Source organism: Marmota flaviventris, chromosome 9 (genome assembly GCF_047511675.1).
Source record: "Marmota flaviventris isolate mMarFla1 chromosome 9, mMarFla1.hap1, whole genome shotgun sequence".
NCBI lineage: Eukaryota > Metazoa > Chordata > Mammalia > Rodentia > Sciuridae > Marmota > Marmota flaviventris.
Genome location: NC_092506.1, coordinates 55,391,276 through 55,415,163, shown reverse-complemented (window position 1 = coordinate 55,415,163; position 23,888 = coordinate 55,391,276). Strand labels below are relative to the sequence as shown.

General features: G+C 39.8%; 1 protein-coding gene across 1 annotated transcript; it reads left to right on the top strand.

Annotated features, from left to right (window-relative positions):
- Positions 1-913: 913 nt before the first annotated feature.
- Olfml1 (olfactomedin like 1) lies at positions 914-22,493 on the top strand. Its single transcript, XM_071617139.1, has 3 exons — positions 914-1,417; positions 5,216-5,504; positions 21,250-22,493. The coding sequence occupies exons 1-3, from the start codon at positions 1,292-1,294 to the stop codon at positions 22,038-22,040; spliced, it is 1,206 nt and encodes a 401-aa protein (XP_071473240.1). The 5' UTR covers positions 914-1,291; the 3' UTR covers positions 22,041-22,493.
- The last annotated feature ends 1,395 nt before the right edge of the window (positions 22,494-23,888 follow it).

Genomic DNA, 23,888 nt, shown 5'->3' with positions numbered 1-23,888 from the left:
ATAGGAGATATTGTTTTTAAGAATGAGGAGCTATTGTTTGGGACTTGACAAAAGGATTGGAGAGAAATGGGAGCTAAGGTCATATTAAAGAGGAATGGGGAGGAACATATACTGGAGACAAGAATTTTCAAGGGCTGCCAATAGAAATTTCTCAGATTTCCAGTGTCTATTGCAGGGACCAAATGCAAAGGTCTTCTGATTATTGGCCAGAAGTCTTTCCATATCTCATAGATACCCCAATCTTCCCCACCTTGGTAGTGATTGATAAAGAACCTTGGGAAGTCCTGAACACACTCATGAAGGAGTGGTTGAGATAGGTAAAAGCCTGAACAGCAAATGTAAAATTAGAAGATTTTACCACTTGGCTCTAGGGATATGATTTATCTTCAACTCGATTGGAAACTGCCGAAGTTGAATCCTATGTATTTCTAGCCTGTAGCTGTCTAAAGGGAATTCTGACATTTGTGACAGAAAACTCTAGGACTTCCTTACAAAGGAGTTGCACTTTGGCTTGGCTCTAGAAGCATCACTATCTTAATAATTGTTGTTCTTCTTAAGAAAAATCTTCTGGGCTCAACCCAGGGAAGCCAGGCCTGTAGCTCATTGTGCCTCTCTGCTCACTGAGCAATGCAGCCCTGTGCACTGGCTTTTCAGAGACAGGGGTAGATCAGGGTTCATTTTTCCTTGCTGTGCCTTTAAGAGCTGCAGGAATGCAAAGTAAGTTTGGAGGAGAGGTGGGTCTCCCAACAGAACTTCTGGGAAAAAGATCCTGGGAACTTATGCCAGAAACTCAACTGAGATTCCAACTCCAGAAGTTATTGGGGGTGGTTTGTGTTGGGTCAGGCCTCTGATTGGACCGCAGAGTCTATTAGGGAGGAGGAAAGCAAAAGTAAAAAGGAAACAGCTGGGACAGGGGAGCAGGGGAAAGGCCTCCCCACCCCCTCCTACACTGAAAGCTGAAAGCTGTGTGCAGCCATTAGCCTGGGGAGGGTCTGTGCATGTCAAGGGTGAGGGCAGCAGAGGCTGAACCCAGGAAGCTCTCTGCACCAAGTGAGCCTGCAAGGACTCCAGGGACTGACTTTGCCAACAGCTGGACTTGATCACCAGCTCACAAACTGAGATCATGCATTGGGTGGAATAACAAGCCGACTTTGCTCTCTGGCTGTGCAAGACATTGTTTTTCAAGGATTTCCCAAAGCAGACAATAGATAACAGAAGACCACCACCTGGACCCTTGAGTCTTCTCTAAGAACCACTTTAAGATTCCACTCCTGGCAGAGTTTGCAGGATCATGGTGGCCCTTTGGGAAGCTTCTGCTCTGCTGGTTCTGTTCCTTGCAGCCTTTCTGCCCCCACCACAGTATGCCCAGGATCCAGCCATGGTGCATTATATCTACCAGCGCTTTCAAGTCTTAGAGGTAGGTGACATCTGTGAAACTTGCGTAGGGAACATGCCTCCTGGAAGTCACCTTGCTGTACTGTCTACTGGAATGTACGTTTTACAGATAGGAAGTGATAAATCCATTGCTAAAGTGACACTTACAAATGTCTGTAGTCTTATCAGTTTAGGGCACCAATTCTAGAGCCCATTCTCCCAGACCTTGGCTTCCCTCTGTTCTCTGATCTGGCAGTTTTTCTCATCTATAAAAAGGAGATAATAATATAAATTACTTTCTAAGGTTATTCTGAAGATTTAACAAAAAGATTCCAGCTCTGAGAAGTTGGGGATGGTTTGTGTTGGGTCATTAATCCATACTTAGAACATTGTCTAGCATGTTAGGTAAATGTCCAAAATACTGGACATTTAAAATTTAATACTTCATGTCTTAAAATATACAAATTAAAGCTTTGGGTCACTTTTTCTTCATGTTTTACTGTATCAAGATGTTAATATATTTTAGTTTTTTGTCTTTTTTTGATAAACCAATATGTCCCTGTCAAAAGTCATAAGAGTATACTGACAGACTAAGTCTTAGTGTTTTTTTTTTTTTTTTTTTTTGGTCAAACAGGACTTGGACTAAGAAATGGCATATTTCAACTATGTTGAGTAGAGAGAAAGCATTTAGGCATCTACTTTGTTAAAATGTATAAAACCCAACATTTTTGTAAGTCAGACAGGTTCTCAAAACAAATGTAATCCTCTGCCCTGGTCTTTGCCACACCCTAGCATTGATAGCCACTATTTTATACTTAATCTTTTGCTTTTTAGAAGTTAAATAATTGGTATATTATTTATCTTCCAATACACTTTGATCTCCAATTTATTTTCTGTATTTTCCTGAAACATGTTCAAGTCCAAATGATTTGCTCATCTAGCTACAGTCGGTAAAAATGATTCAACAGGGCAGCCAGAATGCATTGCTTAACATTGTCCAGTGGCCAGACTAAGGCCTGAAGGCTGTGGGCGAAATGTTCCAGCCCAGTGGCCTCTTGTTGCTGCTTCACTAGCTCCCTCTCCACAAACCTCCCAGTCTCACTACTTAAAAATGCCATAATTATGCTCAGCCTTTTGCACCAACTTGCCCTGGGATTAGAGCTACTAATAACCTGTAAACTGTCCTTCAATACTTTAAGAGATTGTGTGCAGACAAGGGTATAATGCACAGAGGGATACTCTCATAATTCTGAATGTGGATTTTAAAAACAAGGATGTGACTTTTATAGATTTTCCCACCTGGTCCTGACCTGGAGGTGAAACCAAGTCCCAGGTGGCAGGCACTGTTGGTCAATATACTTAATAACTAAGTAATACAGTTCCCACCATGAGAGGGACATCTCAGAGGGATAAGAAGAAAGAGAATATAGATTTAGGGAATTACTTTTAATCCCTCCTGTCTTCTCCTTCCTGTCTCTTTATATCTCTATTACTTTACCTACAAAATGAAATGCCTTAAATATTCATGTTTGAGCTACAGAGATTTTCGTTAAACTGTGCCAAATGAGCTTTAAGTACATATACTCTTTGGCCAAATATTTGTTGAAGACTACTCTATGATTGGTACTGAGCCAGGTGTTGGGGATGGAGCTTACTTCTGGAACTTTATCCTAAGAAAACCAGTTAAGCACATGAAAATGTAAATTTTTTTTTCTTCTCAGCATTGTTTGAATGAAAAAAGAAAATTGAAAGCTACATAAATGACCACTTAAGAAGGAACAAATACTTTTTTTTTAATGGGGGATTTTTAAAGCAAGGTTCAAAGGCTCTCGCCTATAATTCCAGCGACTCAGGTGACTGAGGCAGGAGGATCACAGGTTTGAGATCAGCCCCAGCAACTTACTAAGACCCTGTCTCAAAACAATAATAATAAAGAGGGTTGGAGATGAAGTTCACTGGTAAAGCGGGGTGGGGGTGAGAATTTCATGAAAATAAAAAGGAGACCAGTAGCTTAAGAGGATAGGGATTATAGGGAGGGAGGAACAGGGGGAAAGCTGGGCCAACGAAATTGACCAGATTGTGGGCACATGTGGATATGTCACAAAGAATCCCATTATTTGGAATAATTATAATGTATCAATAAAGAAAAAAAATCCCTTGAGAAAAAAGATTATAGTAAGTTTAAAGTATGTAGAAAGATATTACATGAAAAACAAGATTACATCTTTCTTCATTGTATTTCCTCTATGCAAAGGTAATCATTATTACAGTTTCTTGGGTATTTTTGAGAAAGAAGGCAGGTGTACACACAAAAAATCAAGCATCATATTTATGAGAATGCACGATTTCATTTTCCAAGTATCATCTTGATTTAGTTTTCAAATGATTCCTTATGTATTCTGGATTTATTTGAGTATAATATGGTTTTGAAGATTGGTGTTGCTTAAAGTGTATGGGGAAAAGTTGTTGTCTTGCTTTTTCTGGAGAATTTGGGGAAAAAAAAACTTATTAAAGTAAAGACATGCTATTTAAAAATAAAGTCACTGTTTTCCCAGTGACTTGGGATGCAGAGGCAGGAAGCTCGCAAGTTAGAGACTAGTCTTGGCCACTTAGTGAGACCCTGTCTCAAAATAAAAAATAAAAAGGATTGAGGATGTAGCTTAGTGGTAAAGCACCCTTAGGTTCAATCCCTGGTACCAATAAATAAATTAATAAATAAATATTACAGAAAAATAATGGGATACAATTAATGAAATGGTATATCTTATTGATTATGATATAGATGGATAAAGAAAATGTATATACACCAAATGGAATACAATTTAGCCTTAAAAGGAGGTCATTTGCATTGCCATAAGTGAACTTGAGGACATATGCCAAGTGACATAAGCCAACCACAGAAAATCAAACCTTGAATGAGTTCACTGATAAGAGGAATGTGAAAAAGCTGAACTCATAGAAACAGAGTAGAATGATCATTGAAAGTGGCTGAGGGGTAGGAGCAATGGGGAGATCTTGGTTGAAAATGCAAAATTTCAGTTAGAAGGAACAAGTTCAAGAAATCTATCCTACACCATAATGACTAGAGTTAATAACTATATTGCATACCTTAAAATCGACAAGTAAGCAAATTTTGAATGTTCTCATTACAAATAAAAGGAATGTGAGAGTAATGCATTTATTAATAGGTTTGATTTAGCCCTTTCACAATGTATACATATATTAAAACATCATGTATATGCCATAAACACATAGAACTTTTACTTGTTAATTTAAAAAGGCTCAAAAGTTTTTGATACAGATATATATTAATCGATATTAAAATATGTTGATATATCAGCAAGTTAAAAATGTTACAAAACATATACAAAGTCATATTTTAAAACATATATTTATGAATACAATGGTGCACACCTTTAATACCAGCTATTCAAGAGGCTGAGGCAAGAGGATCACAAGTTTGAGGCTGGCCAGGAAAATTTAGTGAGATCCTGTCTCAAAATAAAAATGTTTTAAAAAGGACTGGGGATGTAGCTCAGTGGTAGAGAGCTTGCCTACCATGTGCAAGGCCCTGAGTTTAATTCCTAGTATCTCACACACACAAACACACACACATACAACATTATAAATACAAACACACAACATAGATATGTATATCACTAAATACATGAGATCTTTCAAAAATATTAATTATCAATAGTACTTTTGAATGTAGGATTATGGGTAACATTTATTTCTCATTTTTTTGATTATCTGTATTTTTTATGAATGATAGCTATTTTTATTACTTGGGTAATTTGAATAACTAACAGTACTTTAATAATTTATTTTCTGACTGAAGCAAGGGCTGGAAAAATGTACCCAAGCAACAAGGGCATATATTCAAGACTTCCGAGAATTCTCAAAAAACATATCGGTTATGCTGGGAAGATGTCAGACCTACACCAGTGAGTATAAGAGTGCAGTAAATAACTTGGCCCTGAGAGTGGAACGTGCCCAGCGGGAGATTGACTACCTGGAATATCTTCGAGAATCTGACATATGTGTAGAAACAGAGGACAAGACACTGGCAGAAAAGCTACTTCAAGAAGCTGAGGAAGAGAAAAAGATCCGAACTCTGCTGAATGCAAGTAAGAACTGCATCTTTTACTACCCCTTCTAGGGTCTGTCACATTCAGAAAGGTGCAGACCTGGTACAGTTAGGGAGTGTCATCAAGTAATGCATAAGAAGTGGCTGTGGGCTTTTGTGTGCACCTGCTAGCAGAACAACCTGCGCAGGGAACAGTTGTCCAAGGGAAAAATACCTTCTGGAGAAGTAGCTGTTCCTTTCACAGGGAGTGTCTTAATCCCCCATGGAAGGTCAGGGCTACAGTGACAGAGGTTAACCTAGGAGCTTGCTTCCTGATAGACCTTGGTTTGGTGGAGGCATGTGGTCCCAGATCTTTCCAGGGAGAGTAGCAGGTTAGTGGATTCTATATCTAGTATCCTGGAAATAGGGAGCAGCTGTCAACATGCCAAACCAACACTCTGAAACTGGAAACGCAACAGCCAACCCTCAGGGCTGGGAATTTGCAGTGGATTATTAATATATGTATATGACTATGTGTGCTGCCTGGGATGTGATATCCAGGGAATTTGTCTTCAATTTTGTGATCTTTCAGAAGCCACTTACAGGCCATTAAGTAGCTCAAACTATAATCAAAAGTATCATGTAACAAACACACAAAGTAGAAGGAAAAGTTTCTGTGCATGAGTCCATTTCATTATAACAACAAGGGAGACAAGTCTCCCTCCTCAGAGTCTACCTTTGGAAATAAGAAAACTTTATTCATGTACTAATTATGTCTTCCCTAAATTCAAGAAACTCCATCAGGGAAATACATCAGAAGCTGAATGTCATCACAGACCTAAAGTTTTCACATATCTTCTCACTGTAGTTTTTTTTTTTTTATAAGAACCCCATGGGTTGTTGGAAGAAGAAGGGTCTTCCTAAATGAAGTGACATTTGATCTGAAGTTTGAAAGAAGTTAGAGTACATTGATCAGAAGGCACGTCAAGTGAGGACAGAACACATAAAGGCATGGACAAGGATATGTAGCACCTTGATAAGCAGATCTGCAAATAGGGCTGAGTGAAACCTGTGTAGGAAAACTGTGTTGAAGAGCTCAGTAGGACCCAGATGATGAAAGACCTAGCATGCTGTGCTAAGGAGGTTGAACTTTACTGGAGTAACTATAGAGAACCATTGAATTATTCTAAGAGGGCATGCTATGAAGGAAGAGGACAAGACCAGAGAGAGAGAGGGGAGACCTGTCAGGGGGATTCTGCAATGATTTGGGCAAGTTGGCATTAGGTGTCATAGCACAGAGGAGAGCAGGTGAATTTGAGAGCCATTGACAGCTGGAATCCACGTGGTTTGGTAATTTGTAATTGAAAGTAAAAGTAAAGGACACGGAAAGGGATGAGTTCAGGATGCCTCCTGGGGTTTGGGTTTAGGTCATTGAATGGTATGCAATACACTGGACTAGGAAACCCAAGAGGATTTTGGGAGCACTTATTACTCAACTGTTTTTTCACTTATGTCTTAGTCCATTTTCTGTTGCTATAACTGAGTGCCACAGACTGAGTAATTTATCAAGAATAGAGATTTATTTACTTCATGGTTCTAGAGGCTGGAAAGTCCAAGAGGATGATGTTGGGCAACTGCATGGCATCTGGCAAGGGCCATCTAGCTGCATTATAACATGATAAAAGGCACCAAATGATGTGACAGAACAAGTGTGCTTTGGGGGCTCTCTTCCTCTTATAAAGCCACTAATGCAATCATGGAGGATTGCCTCTCATGATCGCTCCAATCCTAATTACATCCCAAAGGACCTGCTTCCAAATACTATTAACATAGGACTCTGAGGATTAAGTTTTCAACACATGAACTTTTGGGAGACACATTCGAACCATAGCCACTTGAAACTCTGAGATATTACAGTTCATTTATTTGCTCACTGCTTATTTTCTAATTCTCCAGCTATAATGTCAACTCTCTGAGATCCTGGACACGCTATTTCATGTCCAATATTCTAGGTACTGGAGAGTACCTAGAATAGTATCTGTGTTCAAATAAATAATTGTCAGGGAGTAACTGAGTGAACAAAAACAACAAAATGAATGAAGGATGGTCAACCCAGAGGAATCAGTTAGACTTTGATAAAAAGAAGGAAAAAAAAACCATTTTAACTCTGAGTCAGAATACAAAGAAGAGGGTGCTTTATCTGTAGTATGAAGGAGTTGATCAAATTGGTCAAGTCAGTGGTCCATTTTGGCCTTGACGTTGTCCTGATATGAATCATTCTGAGAAGTGAGCAGATAGGGGATAAAGATGAAGCACAGGAAGGAAAGTGGGAAGGGGACAAAGGGGGAGTCACCCAAGGATGAACAGAAGCTGCCTAAAAAGCTGATGTGTGTGCGTGTGTGGCTCAGCAGTAGAGTGCTTACTTAGCACGCAAGAGGCCATGGGTTTGACTTCCCAGTACCACACACACATACATACACACACACAAAGGTGATGTGAAAGATTAGGTGCCAGTGTGGCCCAAGCCTGAAGGGTGTTGCTGAATCAGTTTCCTAGGCTGCTCATATTCCCTGGACACCTCAGGTCCTCAGGCTTTGAGATTATCCCTTTTCCACTCCCAACTGGAGCTGATAAGCAATCCTGACACTGGATTTGATGCTTTTTAAACCCCTGTCTCATCCCTCACACACTGGAGCTCAGATATCTTCTCTCCCAACTCTGTGGTAAATGGAAAATTCTCTCTCAACCTCCCAGAGACTGTTGCTTACATGCCTGTTGACTCTGGAACTCTTGGTTTGATGATGTGTCTGTTTATGATTCAGCCAATACTTCTTGCCCTCCTCTATTGGGTGGGCTGCACGGGACATAGGAATGAACGGGACTCGTTTGCATCCTGTGCCAGCTTCTCTTGCCTCCTACAATCCATCTGCTACGGGTAGACCTCCTCACAACACAACGTGGATCCTATCACTCCTCTGCATAGCATTTTTTGTTGTTGTTCACCACTAATTATCAACAATAACAAAAATCCTTTCTACTCTCTGAGCCTTTTATATAATGGCCCAAGCTGATCTCAGCTGCTGCTTCTTATATATATTCATATATATACTTATACATGTGTTTGTGTGTATACACACACACACACACACACACACACAGCATTTAGCATGCTTAATCACTCATATTTGTGTGTATCTGACTCCTCAATTAGGCCATGAGCATGTTGACATCTTCTTTCAGTATTTACAGAGTGTAGGACAGGGCCTCACATGGAGGAGGCCATAGAAATTGTTTCTAGAAGAGATACTGATGGCAGAGGCCAGGCAGAGATTGGTTTAGGGAAAGGTTAACAACTACAACCTTGTGATTAGTGCTCCTCTGACCTATCTATTTTCCAAGTTTCTCAGTCCAAGGTTAGACTTCATAATGCCACTTTTTTCCCCAACTCTGTGTCATTTCGTATTTTACCTACTGTGCCGCCTCTGCTTTTTTCTTCCCTTTTGCCATTTTTGTTAGTAACTATGCCGGTATCCATCTTCTAATGTTGCCCAACAAATTACCATAGATTTAGCAGATTAAAGCAATACAGATGTATTATCGCAGTTTCTGAGAGTCAGGAGTCCATGCACAGTTTAGCTGAGTCTGCTGCCTGTAGTTACAGGACTGAGACCTCTGGCTTCCAGAGTCTTCCCTCTCCATTGGTTGTTCATAGCATGTCTGTTGCTCCTTCAAGGCCAAAAAGAGACTGCTTCTCTTCAGAAGTACAGAGTGCCTCTTTTAAGAGTTTTTATCTGATTATGGTAGGCCTCCTATAATCGTCTTTTTTTTTTGCTTTTTGTTTTGTTGTTGTTTGGTACCAGGGATTGAACCCAGGCATGCTTAGCTACTGAGTCACATCCCAGCTCTATTTATTTATTTATTTATTTATTTATTTTGAGTCAGGGCAGGGTCTCGCTAAGTTGCTGAGGCTGCCTTTGAACTTGCAATTCTCCTGCCTCAGTCCCCTAAACCATCATCTTCGTTTTTTGATTAACTCAAAATCAACAGATTTGGAATCTTATTTCTATCTGTAAAATCCTGTCACCTTTGTCGTACAGTATAATACAGTCACAGAGTACTGTCCTCTCATATGCCCAGATCCTGCCCATACCCCAGGGGAGGGGATAATTAGGTCATTCTTTGGTTATGGTGAGGATCATGAGGGCCATTTGGAATTCTGCCTACCACAGTGCCTCAAATACCTGAATCCACCTTCTTCCTGGAAGTTCCCAATCTTTCTATCTTCTACCCTTGGCTTACCAGGACTGTCCCATTTACAGAAATTTTACTAAAATCCTAAAGACTCAAATCAGCTTCCTTGCATAGACAAACATCTTGGGGTTGTGGCCAGGGAGAGTTTCCCAGAAGTCAAATCACAGGGTTTCATTCAGATATACTTGCTGTGTTAGAGCATTTCTTAGAAAAACCTCTAGAGAGTAGATGAAGCAACTTCTTTGGAAAATTCAACCTTTTTATCCAAGGAGACTTCCGGGAAATTCTAATACATATTAGTCTAAGTGGTTCTCATTTCTGTTAAGAATATTTCTATGGCAACTACTAAGGGCCAGATATTTGGGTAATAAATAAAAGAAGATGGCTCTATAATGAGGCCATTCCTTATAGCTATCAAGACTTTAGACTTTAGACTTTATCTTCAGATGATCCCTAAATGATATTCACACAAAATCTTAATCCCAGGGATTTTTAGGGTTAAATAAAATTCTTAGAATCTTAAATTTCCCCATCTCTCTTCCTCTCTCTCCCTCCCTCCCCACCTATTTCACATACATACATAATTTAGACTGAAAATGAGTGTTACTGAATGTAATCAAACTTATATTTTTAAATAATTTCAAGTCCTGAGTACAAAAATTGTTATTGCTAAAATATGATTTTGTATTGTACTCGAGTCAATTTATGGCAAGGCACTATGGCCTCAGACACATAGACTAAGAATTCTCCAACCAAAGTCTTTGGAAGATTCCACAGGCTGCATTCTTGACTGGATAAAGGTATTAACTTCTTTTTAACTTGTAAATATCTTTTGAAGAAAACTTACTAAGAAAGTTAAAATCTGCTATAATGGCTTTTTTAAAAAATTTATTTTACTTCCTATTTTAGAACAGCTTCTTTTATTGCAAAGGGTGCACAAAAGTTACCTCAAGTAACCCTGACCCTACTGAATTAAATAACTCACATCTTTTGTTAGATCATGTTTCAAAGAAGAAAGTCTGCTGCAGCATATTTAAATACCTCTGGGATCCATGCAGGTAGAGAAATTGTTCATGCTCCATATTCAAATCCATTTTTAAAAAGCCAGAAAATAAAAAACAAAAGGACTAAACAAATAATCCACTGGAAGTCAAATGAAACATTTTCTTTGAGCCAACTCCCAAAGTCTGTTAGTTTGTGATGAGTGGAACACAACATTAAAAGAAGTCTAAGTAATTTGCAATAGATGTATTTACCACAAAGGAGGAGACTACAGGTATGCCTGCAGGGGAAATACAGAAGAGCATGAAAGTGCTTATGTGTGCAATGCACACAGAAGTTGCTACATTCACAAGGCCAGCAACACTGGAAGTGTGTGTACAGTTCAGCTAATCCTGGGCATCCCCCTGGAGAGCTGGTGCTTATGGATCCCGAAATGCCTATGTACTTAACATTTCCTTTGTTTATCCATCTGGAAGCCCTGTTGTCTATGAGGATATGTTGGGACACTAATGAAAGGTGCCATATCACATCAGCTGGTAACATTTGGCTGCAGATGGTATAAACATCCATTTATTCTCTCTCACTCATTTGTTCATTGAGTCAACAAATGTCTAACTGAATTTCAGATATATGTTGACATTGTGCCAGGCATTAGAGATGGAATGTTGGATAGGATAATATCTTTTTTCTCAAAAAGTTTACAGCTAAGTGGAGAAGGCACCTACACAAACCAGAATAACAGCCCAGAATGATAACTGCTCTGATGGAGGGATATACAGTGTGTCATAGAAGCTCAGGGAGAGGCATTAAGTAGATAGGGTCAGGGTTGCCATGGAGATGGGGGGACTGTAGACTCTGGAAAGTAATCTTCAGGCTGAATTCCAATCATGGAAAAAAGCTAAGGGTATTTTAAGCAAATGGAACAGCCTATGGTAGTACAAAGGTATATAGGGTTCAGTGTGTTTATGTGTTCAGTAGAGCTCAGGTAGAGGAGAATGTTGTACAGAGGAGATTAAAGAGCCAGAAAAAAGCTGTTTCTTTGTGCTAAACTAGTTCATACTTGTAAACTTTGGGAAATGAGACTAACAATAGCCAATATGTATTGAGTGCTTATTACATACCAGGTGATCTTTAAGAATTTTATACATCTTATTAATATCATGTAATGCTGACAACTGTAGGAGATAGGTATCAGCATTATTCCCCAATTTATAGCAAATGAAACTAAGACACTGAGAGGATAAATAATTTGTCTAAGATGCACAGCTAAGAGACTGCAGAGCTGAGATTCAGACCAAGATGAGCTCCTACCCCTGTGCCATCCTCATCCACTGCGCTGCTCTGCTGAATAGAGATCAGCGTGGGAGTGCCAGGGTTCAGATGAAGGTTTTAGAAAGTTCATTCTGGCCACAGCATACAGAATGGACTGGCAGTAGGGAAGGTTGAGGGGACACAGGAGGAAGAGACTGAAGCTAGCAAAGCCATCTCCAGGGCTGCCCCATAGGCATGGGAAGTAGAAGCCCTCTATTCTGAGAGTAGATGCCTGGGCCCAGAAGCTTCCAATTTTATTGTGTGTGGCAGTACGAAGACCATGTTCTCTTGGTTTCAATTTGAGGATGATTCCTACTCATAAAGAGACTGACTTAAATCATTCTTTAAAGTCCTGCCCAAGAAGGATCAATTTTCTTCCCCTACCCCCTTGTTTTTAGTTCCCTTCATTGATTTTTATTAAACAATGAAATCCTTCTGCTTCCCCTTACCTCATTCACTCCCTCTGGTTTACATCTGACTAGTCACCCTATCCAGTAGATTCTTACTTCTGAATATCTGGCAAATGTGTTCTTTCCACCTGCACTGATCTCTGATCATACCCAGTCTTGATTACTGTGAGAGGCTCCTCACTGACTTTCTTGCCTCCCCTCTGTCCCTGTTTCCTCCTCTGTGGCCACCAGTGTTACCTTGCTAGTCAACATCTCACGACCTTAGCTGCTTCAATGATAATTCCTAACCTACAAGGTCAAGCAAACTCCATAAAACATCAAGAAAGCCTTTTACAACCTGAGACCAGCTTAGCCTTCTTCAAGTAATTTATTTTTCTGTATAACAGGAGTATCTGATAATTAAATAAAAACTGTGAATACTGTTTTCACTGTGTTTATTGTACTTATTTTTATTGTAACAGTAGATCAGAAGCCAACAAGCAAACACAGCAACTTTAAAATTTCTCAGTTTTATCTGTGTCACTCCTTCTTGTCTCTGATGCTTATGCTGTCCATTTGACCTGCTAGCCTGAAAACATAAAATATATTACGTGCATGTCTAAAATATTCATGCCGTTTCCCAGGACTATCACAGTGCTTAAATCAGGGTAGGAGATCCATGTGTTCTAACCAAAGCAATTTGTTAGAAAATGAAGGTAACAATTGGCCTGGGATTGAATAAAGCCCTTTTATCTGTTATCTTGTCTAATGCCCATGACAGTCGTACTAGACAACCCCAACTTTCATATGTAGAAGCTGTGGCTCAGAGATTCACACAGCCCCATCTCCCAACCCCGTATTCCTGCTGTATCCAGTAGTGCACACTGCCCCAGACAAGCTAGCCACATCTCAGCATCCTTGTCTGCTCACCATTCTTCACCTCTATCCTGCCCCATATAAGTTGTCTGTTGCTACAATGATGTCACATAACAAATCACTTCAAGACTTTAAAACAGCATTTATTATTTCCCATGGGTCTACAGGGTGGCCAGGTAGTTCTGTTGACCTGGGCCAGGCATGACTTGCTTGTGAATCTGCAACCCGTGGTACATTATCTGGGGATGGCTGGTTGGGGAGGGACTCATCTGGGGTGACTTGCATCTCCTCCATTTGGTCTTTGATCCTCCAGGAGGCTGACTTGAGCTCATTCTGATGATGGAAGCAGATGGCAGAGAGAAGACAGAAGCACACAAGGCCCCTTAGCATGGCCATTTTGACTACATTCTTTTGGCTAAAGCAGATTCCAATTCCAGCTCCAGAGTCCATCGTTCCACTATAATGTTTAATTGCATCAACATCAGGCTTTTGGTTTCAAAGTTCATGGAAAAAGGTAGCAACCAAGAAGAGTTTTTAATATGCAAGTATCTATATGAAAACAGGGAACCAGACATGAGTGTGATTGGTGTTTTTGAGAAGAAACATAAGAATCAGTGAGAAGGCGATTGCAAAGTTCAGGTTCAGGCAAATAGACCCTAGACCATCACATTATGAGAGAGGGTGGAAAGCACAGGATGAAGTGAGATTTATTTCATAGAAAGAATCCACTGGAAAATATGAAAATGACCCTGTTTTCTCGCTAGGAAAAAAGGAGAAATTCAGAACATTTTCATATTTTTCTAATTGGTAAGAATATTATTTAAAAACAATAACAACAAAACATTATGCAAAAGAAAAAAATAAAACAAAAAAGCAGTTCAGTCTTTAAATGAGAAGTAGATGAAAACAAGAAGTTCATAATTATAACCTTGGAATACTTAAGAGATGTTGCAACAGTCAGATAATTGATGCAAAGTCCACTCTGTTTGATTGGAAATCCCCCAGAGGACTGGCCATTTGCATGTATTGACTAGTCCGGATGTTCTAGGATGGTAGTTTTCAATCTTTCAGTCTCAGGAACTCCTTACAGTCTTAACAATTATTCAGGACCCAAAAGAGGTTTGTTATAAATGTTAATATTTGCTACAATTGTAATTAAAATAAAAAATTATACTGCACACCAGATACTATTCCAGGACAGAAAATTCAGTGAATAAAATGGATAAGACTAAGCCCTGGATCTCATCGAGCTTATATTCTATTGAGGGGAGTCAAACAATATGTCAACAGATAAATGTATAGTGTCAGAAAGAATATAATAGGCACTATAGAAAAAAAAAAGAATTACAGTAAGTAGGTTATAGGAAGATGGCCCAAAGGAGGCATTGGAAGGGAGTTGTTCATGCTGGGCTCCAGCTGTCAGGACACCCTGGTGGAAGAAGGCCAGACTCACACTCAGAGACTACACATCCTTGCAGCTTTCAGACATTCCCCTGATGTACTCAGATTGATGCCATTGGCAACACAAAGCCATGCAAATGAAGGGGCATGGATCAAGTCTGTTATCTTTCTCATAATCTTTTACTAATCACCAATAAGGCTGTCAGGACTTGGTATTGGATGCCTTGGAATACTCGGAATTTAGTAACCTAGAAAAGTTGGGACCTAGGAAAACATATAGTATGGATTTACTGAAGGTGACTCACCAAGACCAATACATAGAGCACAGTTATTGTACTCTGTTTCAGCCTAATCCTGGATTCATGGCTCTCCAGTAATGCCAAACCATACTATGGCTCACTGAGTACATTTCAAACAAGATTTGTGTTTCTCTGAAGCATTCAGACAGTGAAATAGTACCTGCTCATCTATTTTATTTCAAAATTCATATAGTACAAGTTGAGATTGAAAGTTTGGACAAATACTACTTTATTTGAACCTCCCTGATTCTTGAGTATGGAGTGTAAGCATTAAGAGTTTGAATAGTGAAGGTGATTTATATTGTGCCCTAAACCAGGCACCAAAGATAAGAAAACAAAAAAGAGACAACTTCTGTCTAAAGTTCTTGCAAGGAAACAAAATAAATACACAATTCTAATCCAGCAGTGGGAGTTGTCCTGGAAGAGGGCTACATAGAAAGCTTTGGGCGCTTAAGGAGCAGGTAACTGCTCTCCAACAGTCAGAGAATTTTGTTTTGAAAGACGAGTAGATGTGTCCAAATTTAGCAAAATCAAATTAAGGAAAAGTATGGCAAAGTCTAAAACTTGTGGAAGGCCAGTGCCCTGGTGTCTAGAGACCAATCCAGTGTGGTGGGGAAATGATAAGACAAAGTTAAGATTGAGGACCTTGTGTGCTACACTGAGATATCTGAAATGTGTTCTGTGGGGGAAAAAAGCAAATGGCCCAAACCTCTAGGATAATTAAGTCCACACAGACAATTTTATTGTAATAGCATGAAATTTTATATACTGACCACTAGTCTGACACTAGGATCTTTATCATCCCAATGCCTAATATCCTTCCTATCACTTGATGTACTGACAAATGTACATGGATACAATTTAGATAGTCGAACAAGTCAAGTTTCATAACAATTTCAAAAAGTAGTCCAAATTATCATCATTTTAGAGGAATTCTTTCCTCCTTCTTCTCTTCCTTTTTTTTCTTCTCCTCCTTCTATGAATTTATCACTCTTCCCATGAAAACCTGTTTTTCCTTCTTTGTTGCTGTCTCAGCATCCTGCACCCTATCTTTGAGTCTGGTCTGTTATCATCTGACTCTTGATCTAATCAGTTAACTAAGACCTAACCTCTCTTTTTCTGCTTCTTGAATCCATGCCAATCTTTCCATGCCCCTCACTAGCTGGTTATTTCTCATCTGGAATAAACTTACAAATTCCTAACCTGGTTTCCCTGTGTCTACCTACCCTCCTACAGCCCACCCCCAAAATTATAATCTACTGTCAGCCAGACCATTATTTCTAATACTCAGAGTGAGTCTCTCTGTCTTAGAGAGGGACAAATCTCACCAGGCCTGGAGACTGTTATATAAAATAAGGGGAATATTTTAAAAGATTCAAATAAATGATATATTTGCCTAAGAATTCACTGTGAGGCCTTGGGCCAAATTCGACCCTAATTGCTTGTCTGCAATTCTGCCTGGGGGGAAACAGATTTTATTTCTCTGGTTAGCAGGTAAAACCTTGCATGCCATTGTCTCTGATAAGTAATTTGCATTTTGACTGGACTCAAAGGTTTTATATTTATTATTTCCAATCCTTCTTCAACTTTTTCCTTCTGCTAATTGTCTCCTCTCAAGATAAGCACAGCAGGAAATTTTAACTTACTCCTTTACTGAAACACTGAAAATGTACTCTCCCTAAATTCTAAAAGAAGAATGACTTATAATATTTATAGAAGATCATCCCTGAAGAAAATGAGAGAGCATTTAGCCTAAAACCCTTCATGGTAGAACCAAGACTGAATTGACAAAGGGACTTTTAGGGGATACAGTGTTCTGGATTTGGGTCTCTGACTCCCGGCCCTGGGTTCCATCTACAAAGGAAGGGGTAGTAAAAGCAGAGGGAGAACATGGGAGAATTTCTTTTTTCTTTTTCCCCAGAGCTGCATTTCCCTGATCCTAACCATATATCAGCACTGTCTTGTTATTTCTCTAAGGGTTCTGCATTCAATGAAAGGAGGCATAGAAGGAAAAGGAAGAAAGTGTGTGTTTGTTTCTTCTGTATTTTAAATGAATGTTTTCTTTGGGTAAGACATTCACGTGCCTTATTCTTAGACACAGTCCTTCCATAGCTGGGCTGCAAGCCTGCTGGCCTTCTTCCCAGATAGAAGGATGGGTAGGCAGGGGGGCACCTAGTCAAGACAGATATCCTGTCATCCTCAGAGGTCCATGGCCCTCATGCCAGGACATATCACTCTCCTCCCCTTCCCACCATACACGCTCACCAATATGCTGCTGAGGCTAGACACAGGTGCCCCAGCTCCTGCCTTTCAGCTTGAACTGAGCTCAGAGGACTCCTTCCCCATAGCTGAGTGACCTTTCCAAGTAACTTGTGCAAGCCTTAATTTTTCTTCATTTGGAAAAGGGGGATTAAACTATCTACCACTGAAATTCATAAGAATTATATAAGTTAATACAAAGAGCCTAGAATATTATCAAATATATTTTATTTATTGTCAGACATTTATTAACTTCTTCAGCCCTGTGCTCATTCCTTAATAAGGAATAGCTTCTAGGCTTCTCTAATAACCCATGGACCCCCTCTTCCTCCATAAAAGTCCTTGCAGGCTTAAAGCCTCACTCATTTATCCTCTATGGTCAATATAGGATCTGGGAAGAGCAGAGGCTTCACATCAGACAAGCTGAGCTTGTGGCACTGGAAAAGGTCTCCTGTGCTCAAGCAGAGAAGGGGTCCTGTAAACAGCACAGCTCATTTGTCCTCTTTCACAAAAATGCTATAGCCACTAGTAGTTAAGAGTACTAAAGAGTCCGTCTCTTGGCTGCTCCTGAAATACATAAGGTTCCCATGTGCCTTCCCAGGACTCTGGCTTCCTATAGGCCAGGACACTCAGGAAAGTGGTGACCTAGAGGCTAAAGGAAAGCAAGTCCTCAGACTGGTGAAGCCTGTCAGCATGGAGACATGGTGACTGCTGATGGCTGAGAGATTACTGTTACTGTAGTTTACCCTCAAGTCTTTCCCTGGCCATAGTGTGGGCCAGGCAAAGTCTCTCTGCCTCTGGGAGTAGCCAGTAGTAACATAACCACAGAAAGGACTGACTGGGACTCAGCTCTTCCCAGATTCACTTGCTCCCCACCCCTACATCTGCCACATGTTCCCTTCACAAGGTTGGAATTTTTTTTTTAAGTGAAAATAATGGATTTGAAAGTGTCTTAAAAGCATTAAAGTACTTTTCAAGTGATTATTTACTTAAGATGGGCCTGTGGTCAGAACTCAGGATATGCAGTGCTATTTAGATCCTAGGAAAAATATCTGCTTAAATGAAACTATTTTCTGTATTAATTCAATAGACATGTACAGAACCTTCAAAGCACTGAGTTAGTCATTAGGGCACAATACTAAGCATGAAGACAGAGGCCTTTTTCTTGTGGAGTCTAGTTGGGGAGATGGACAATGAGCTTATAAATAAAACAAAAAAAATTATCAATAAAAATAAGTGATCTCAAAGAAATAAGAAAGGTGTTCTAGTAGATAATTTTAGGGTGGACATATTTAAAGTGGTCATAACCTCTTAAGGAATTGATATTAAAAGAAATTTATCTAGAAGGGAGACCAATAGAGTAAAGGAAGGGGATTGAGAGGGAGGGAGGAGGGGAGGGCATGGGGGAAGTACTGGGAAATGAAATCTGTAAGATACTAGTTAAAATACTGATACTGATAATAATGGAAAGGAGATCCTCAGACAAGAGGATGGGGGAGGGAGGAGGGGAAGGAAAGGGAAGGTACAAGGAAATGAGAATGACCAAATTATGTATATGGATGAATATGACATAATGAATCCCACTATTATGCATAATTATATTGCACCAATAAAAATAGTATTCCATGAAAAAATAAATAAAAGAGATTTATTAATCCACAGCACTTCAAATAAACAAGGAGGGAGAAATGGAAGGGTAAGATACTGTTGGAATGGTGGGATATTACAATTGTTGATTTCTAACATACAACGGTTCTGGAGGTTGGGGGATTGAAAATATGCCCATTGAAGGGTTTTGCTAAAGTGGTTTAAAAGGAAGTTTTCAAGGAGTTGAAGAAGTACTCTGTGCATATGGCATAGTGTACTGGAGAACAATCAGCAATTAAGCTAAGAGAAGTTGAAACATAAAGGGTGAGATACAAAGAAGAGGCCAGGCATGGTGGCGCAAACTGTCATTTAATTCAGGAGGCTGAGGCAGGAGGATCCCAAGTTCAAGGCTAGCCTCAGAAACTTAGAGAGGCCCTATCTCTACGTGCCCTTAAGTTCAACCCTTAGTAACAAACATTCACATGAAAGAAAGAAAAAAAGGAAAGAGAAGAAAAGGATACAAAGAAGGAAGAGTGTATGCATGAAGGTGGAGGAATAATACTCTGAAATGGCAGTAAAGAGCTAGAATAATGTAAACCCCTTCTTTTTACTTCATCTTCTTCCACCTAGTTTAGACCCTTTATCATCCTGTTTGGACTATAGAAATAACCTCCTAATTGGTCTCCCTGATTTTGTTCTCTTCCTCGTGAGTCTATCATACATAGGCTACCAGCTTACTCTATGGAACAGCCTTGACAGTCTTTTCCTTCTCAATGACTTCAATAGTTATATTTCTGCCAATAGAATAAAACCCAAATTCTTTAGCTCCATCTTCAAGGTTCCAGGCAATAGAGCTGGCTCCAATCTACTCATTGGTATTTGCATCTAGTTGAGACAATATTAAGGATTTAGGTTGTATTGGTTTAAATTTATTAGGTATTATTTTACCTAATCTCTCTTTCTCTCTGGGGATTGAATAAGGACTTCACACATGCTTGGCAAGCATTCTATCACTGAGTTATACTCCCATTCCATTTCCTAATCTTGGAGGACTTTCCTGAAAGTGATTTTGTTAACTCTCTAGAATGTTCTTTCTACTTCTTTACAGAGTTCCACTCCATTTATCTTTCTTTTTTACATTTTTAAATTTTTTAAATATTGTTTTTTTAGTTGTAGTTGGACACAATATCTTTATTTTATTTATTTATTTTTATGTGGTGCTGAGGATCTAACCCAGGGCCTCACACATCCTAGGCATGCGCTCTACCACTAAGCCACAACCCCAGCCCTTCATTTATCTTTCAAGGGCCAAATCAAATGCAGATTCTTCCCTACCTCAAATGTTATCTCCCTTATGTATGTTCTTTTGTAAAAAACAAGACAAAAACAGGGCTGGGGTTGTGGTTCAGTGGTAGAGTGCTCGCCAGTATGCTCAAGGCACTGGGTTCAATCCTCAGCATCACATAAATGTAAAATAAAGATATTGTGTCCACCTAAAACTTAAAAATAAATATTAAAAAAGACAAAAACAAACAAAAATAACCCAAACAAAAAACCCTTCAATCTTACATCCTAACTAAGCATGCACCTAATAAGAAAGAACCATGCCTAATTTATCTTTGCATCTCTACCCATTATACCTCACCCCATAACACCTAGCCTTGTAGATTTTTAAATGTCTCTGACTAAATATATCCATAAATCCACAAATGGATGATTTGAGCTCTTACAATGTTGCAGCAATGTTAAGAATTTTTCAGAATGCCAGAATCCTTCAATAGAAGATATCTCCTCATGGTTTAGGACCAATATATATATTTTTTATCCTCAAATCTTATCACTCTTTTGAGAAGCTTGTAAGCTAAATACACAGTAGATACCCAGTAAAATCTTGGTAAATAGAACTGAATTACATGTCTTCACACCTATGTCATTCTCACTGTGCCAATTCTATGTACTCTTGAATGATAAGGGTCTCTGAAACAGCAAGGGGCTGCTTATATCCTGAAGTGAATAAAATGGCTAACTTTTGAAACTGGACAGCAACTGTCTTACCAAAGACCCATTCTTCATTTAGTCTCTGATTCGTTGAATCATATCATAACTCATGTAATAAATTTATTCTGAACCATATGGGGAAAAAAAATCAATCTGTGAAAATAAGAGATGAAAGAGTGAGCTTGGCTTAATGCTGGAATTTCAATGCATTTTATCTGAAAAACATGAAATGCTTACCTGTGTTCCATTTTTGCCCTAGGATTTCCCTAAGGAGAACTCTTCTTTTAAGGACCATAATTTTATAGTAGACTTGAGAATTTTCCCTATCACTATTAGAACTGAAAGGAAACAGGATATTCCAGGCATAGTAAGTCTTCCACAAAAGTAAACATCTCATGTTAAATAATCTCTCCTTTTTCTCCTGTTTGGCCAGGCTGTGATAACATGCTGACGAGTATAAAGTCTCTAAAAATAGTGAAGAAGACTATTGACACAGATGGCTCTTGGATGAAAGATGCTGGCAGTGACTCTCCAAAAGTATATTTCTTAATTGGATCCAGAAACAACACTGTTTGGGAATTTGCAAACATGCGGGCATTCATGGAGGACAGCACCAAACCCCCTCCCCGGAAGCTAAACCTACCACTTTCCTGGCAGGGATCAGGCCAGGTGATCTACAGAGGTTTTCTATTTTTTCACAACCAAGGGACTTTAAATGAGATAATCAAATATAATCTGCAGAAGAGGACTGTAGAAGATCGAATGCTGCTCCCAGGAGGGGCAGGCCGGGCACTGGTCTACCAGCACTCCCCTTTCACTTACATTGACCTGGCTGTGGATGAGCATGGGCTTTGGGCCATTCACTCAGGTCCAGGCATCCAAGGCCATTTGGTTCTCACAAAAATTGAGTCTGGCACACTGGGAGTGGAGCACTCATGGGATACTCCTTGCAGAAGCCAGGATGCTGAAGCCTCATTCCTCATGTGTGGGGTTCTCTATGTAGTCTACAGTTCTGGTGGCCAGGGCCCGCATCGCATCACCTGCATCTATGATCCACTGGACACTATCAGGGAGGAGAATCTGTCCAACTTGTTCTTCCCCAGGCGGCCAAGAAGCCATTCCATGATCCATTACAATCCCAGAGATAAGCAGCTCTATGCCTGGAATGAAGGAAACCAGATCCTTTACAGACTCCAGACAAAGAGAAAGCTGCCTCTGGAGTAACATGTTGCAACTGGGAGGGAGGGAGAGTAACATCATGGCTTTGGCAGCTGCTCTCTGGGACACTGAGACCACAACCTCTTCACAATGTAGTATCACTCTGGTCACACACAGGAATAGGTTGTAGAAGTGGGAATACATATGCATCCTTTCCCAGGTGGTACTGCATTAGGAATCTTCCAAGAGCATAAATGAGAGTCCATCATTGGAGAATTTTCAACAAAGTCCATTACTTATCCACATGTCCTGGCCCTCATGGCCAGCTACATTCTGGTCCTGCTGACTTCTAGACTTTTCTTTTTTGTTCTCCAGCATTTGCTTTAACTCTGCCTTTATCCCTTAACAGTTAGAGTCATATGTCCCCACAGATACTCAGACTCCTCTTCTGTCTTTCCCAAATACCCATAAATATTTTTTTTCATTTTTCACTGCCCAACTAAAGTACTATTTCTTATTGATGTTTAATCTTTATTTCCCCTAGTCTTGCCTTTCTACCAAGTGAAGTAAATATTATAATAGAGTAAAAACATTAACATCTGAATACCACTTTTTAGTTGCAAAGTATTTGCATATTATTTAATTCTCACTCTGTGAGATATGTACAAGTCTTTACAATTGCCATTCTAGATAAGAAAGGGTCTAGGTGAGTTGTTGAAAGTAGCACAACCACAAAATGAAAGAGCTAGAAACTGCTACAAATCTCATAGTCTTTCCATTGCCCAAGGAAGCATCAAATATTTATTTTTGTTCACCCAGCCATTTATAATCAGTGTGTTCATAGTTCAGTCTAAAAATAATAGTCTCCCTCTTAAGTCAGTTTTCACGTCTGCACAAGACCTTCCTATAGGTCTTTCAAAAGCTACTTCCTCCAGAAAGCCAGCTTAAGGGTGAGGACACCACCTCTACCTCATCTTGCCTTACTGTCATTTGCTTCTCTCTTTTGGCTTTAAATGCAATAAAAGTAACACTAAGCAAATAAGCTCATCAGGTTATATTTGCCTATATACCCTCATCATGAAAGCTTTTAGGGAGTGCTGCCTGTGTTGAGTTTACTGTGAACAATCCCCAATACACAGAGAACCTTGGTTAATATTCTGGAATCTGGATGGAAGCCAGGTAACAGGCAAGCAACTGTCTACCACAGCAGGCATGCCGTGTGGCACAGAGGGCAGCATGCCTCTTGAGAGGGGCTTCAAAGTGGTTCCCATGTGTGTGTCTAATTCAGCTGAGTTTGGGTCACAAGTGCAGGCTGTGGTGCCAGTCTGTGTCATGTGCTGAGGCTCCTGTCTTTCCAGGTTGGTCACATGAGAGGGCTTGCTTTGTGTGCTTGCAGCTGTTCCCTGGTCTTTGCCAAGTCCAGGCCGGGACCATGGGCAGTGAAAAGAGGTTTTTCTCCCCTGTAGCATTTGAGTAGATCTGTGGCAGAAAATAAGGACTCAACCTACAGATACAGTGTAATTACCCACAATTCTAACAGAACAGTACAGAGAGCCCAAATCCGTTGTGAAATGAGGCAGGTATAAATAAATAAATTTATTTATTTCCCACAGCCTGGGGCCTGCCTGTGGGAAAGTAACATTACCTATCTCACAGATATAAAGAAAGTGGCCTGGGCTGGGGATGTGGCTCAAGTGGTAGTATACTCACCTGGCATGCGCTGGGCACTGGGTTCGATCCTCAACACCGCATAAAAATAAAATAGAGATATTGTGTCCACCTAAAACTAAAAAATAAATGTTAAAAAAAAAAAAAAAAAAGAAAGTGGCCTGCCTTGCAGTGGAGAGTGGAATGGAGTTATCAACAGGAGAGAGTCCCTGCATGAAAACAGGCCTGGGAACATCTTCTTGGGTT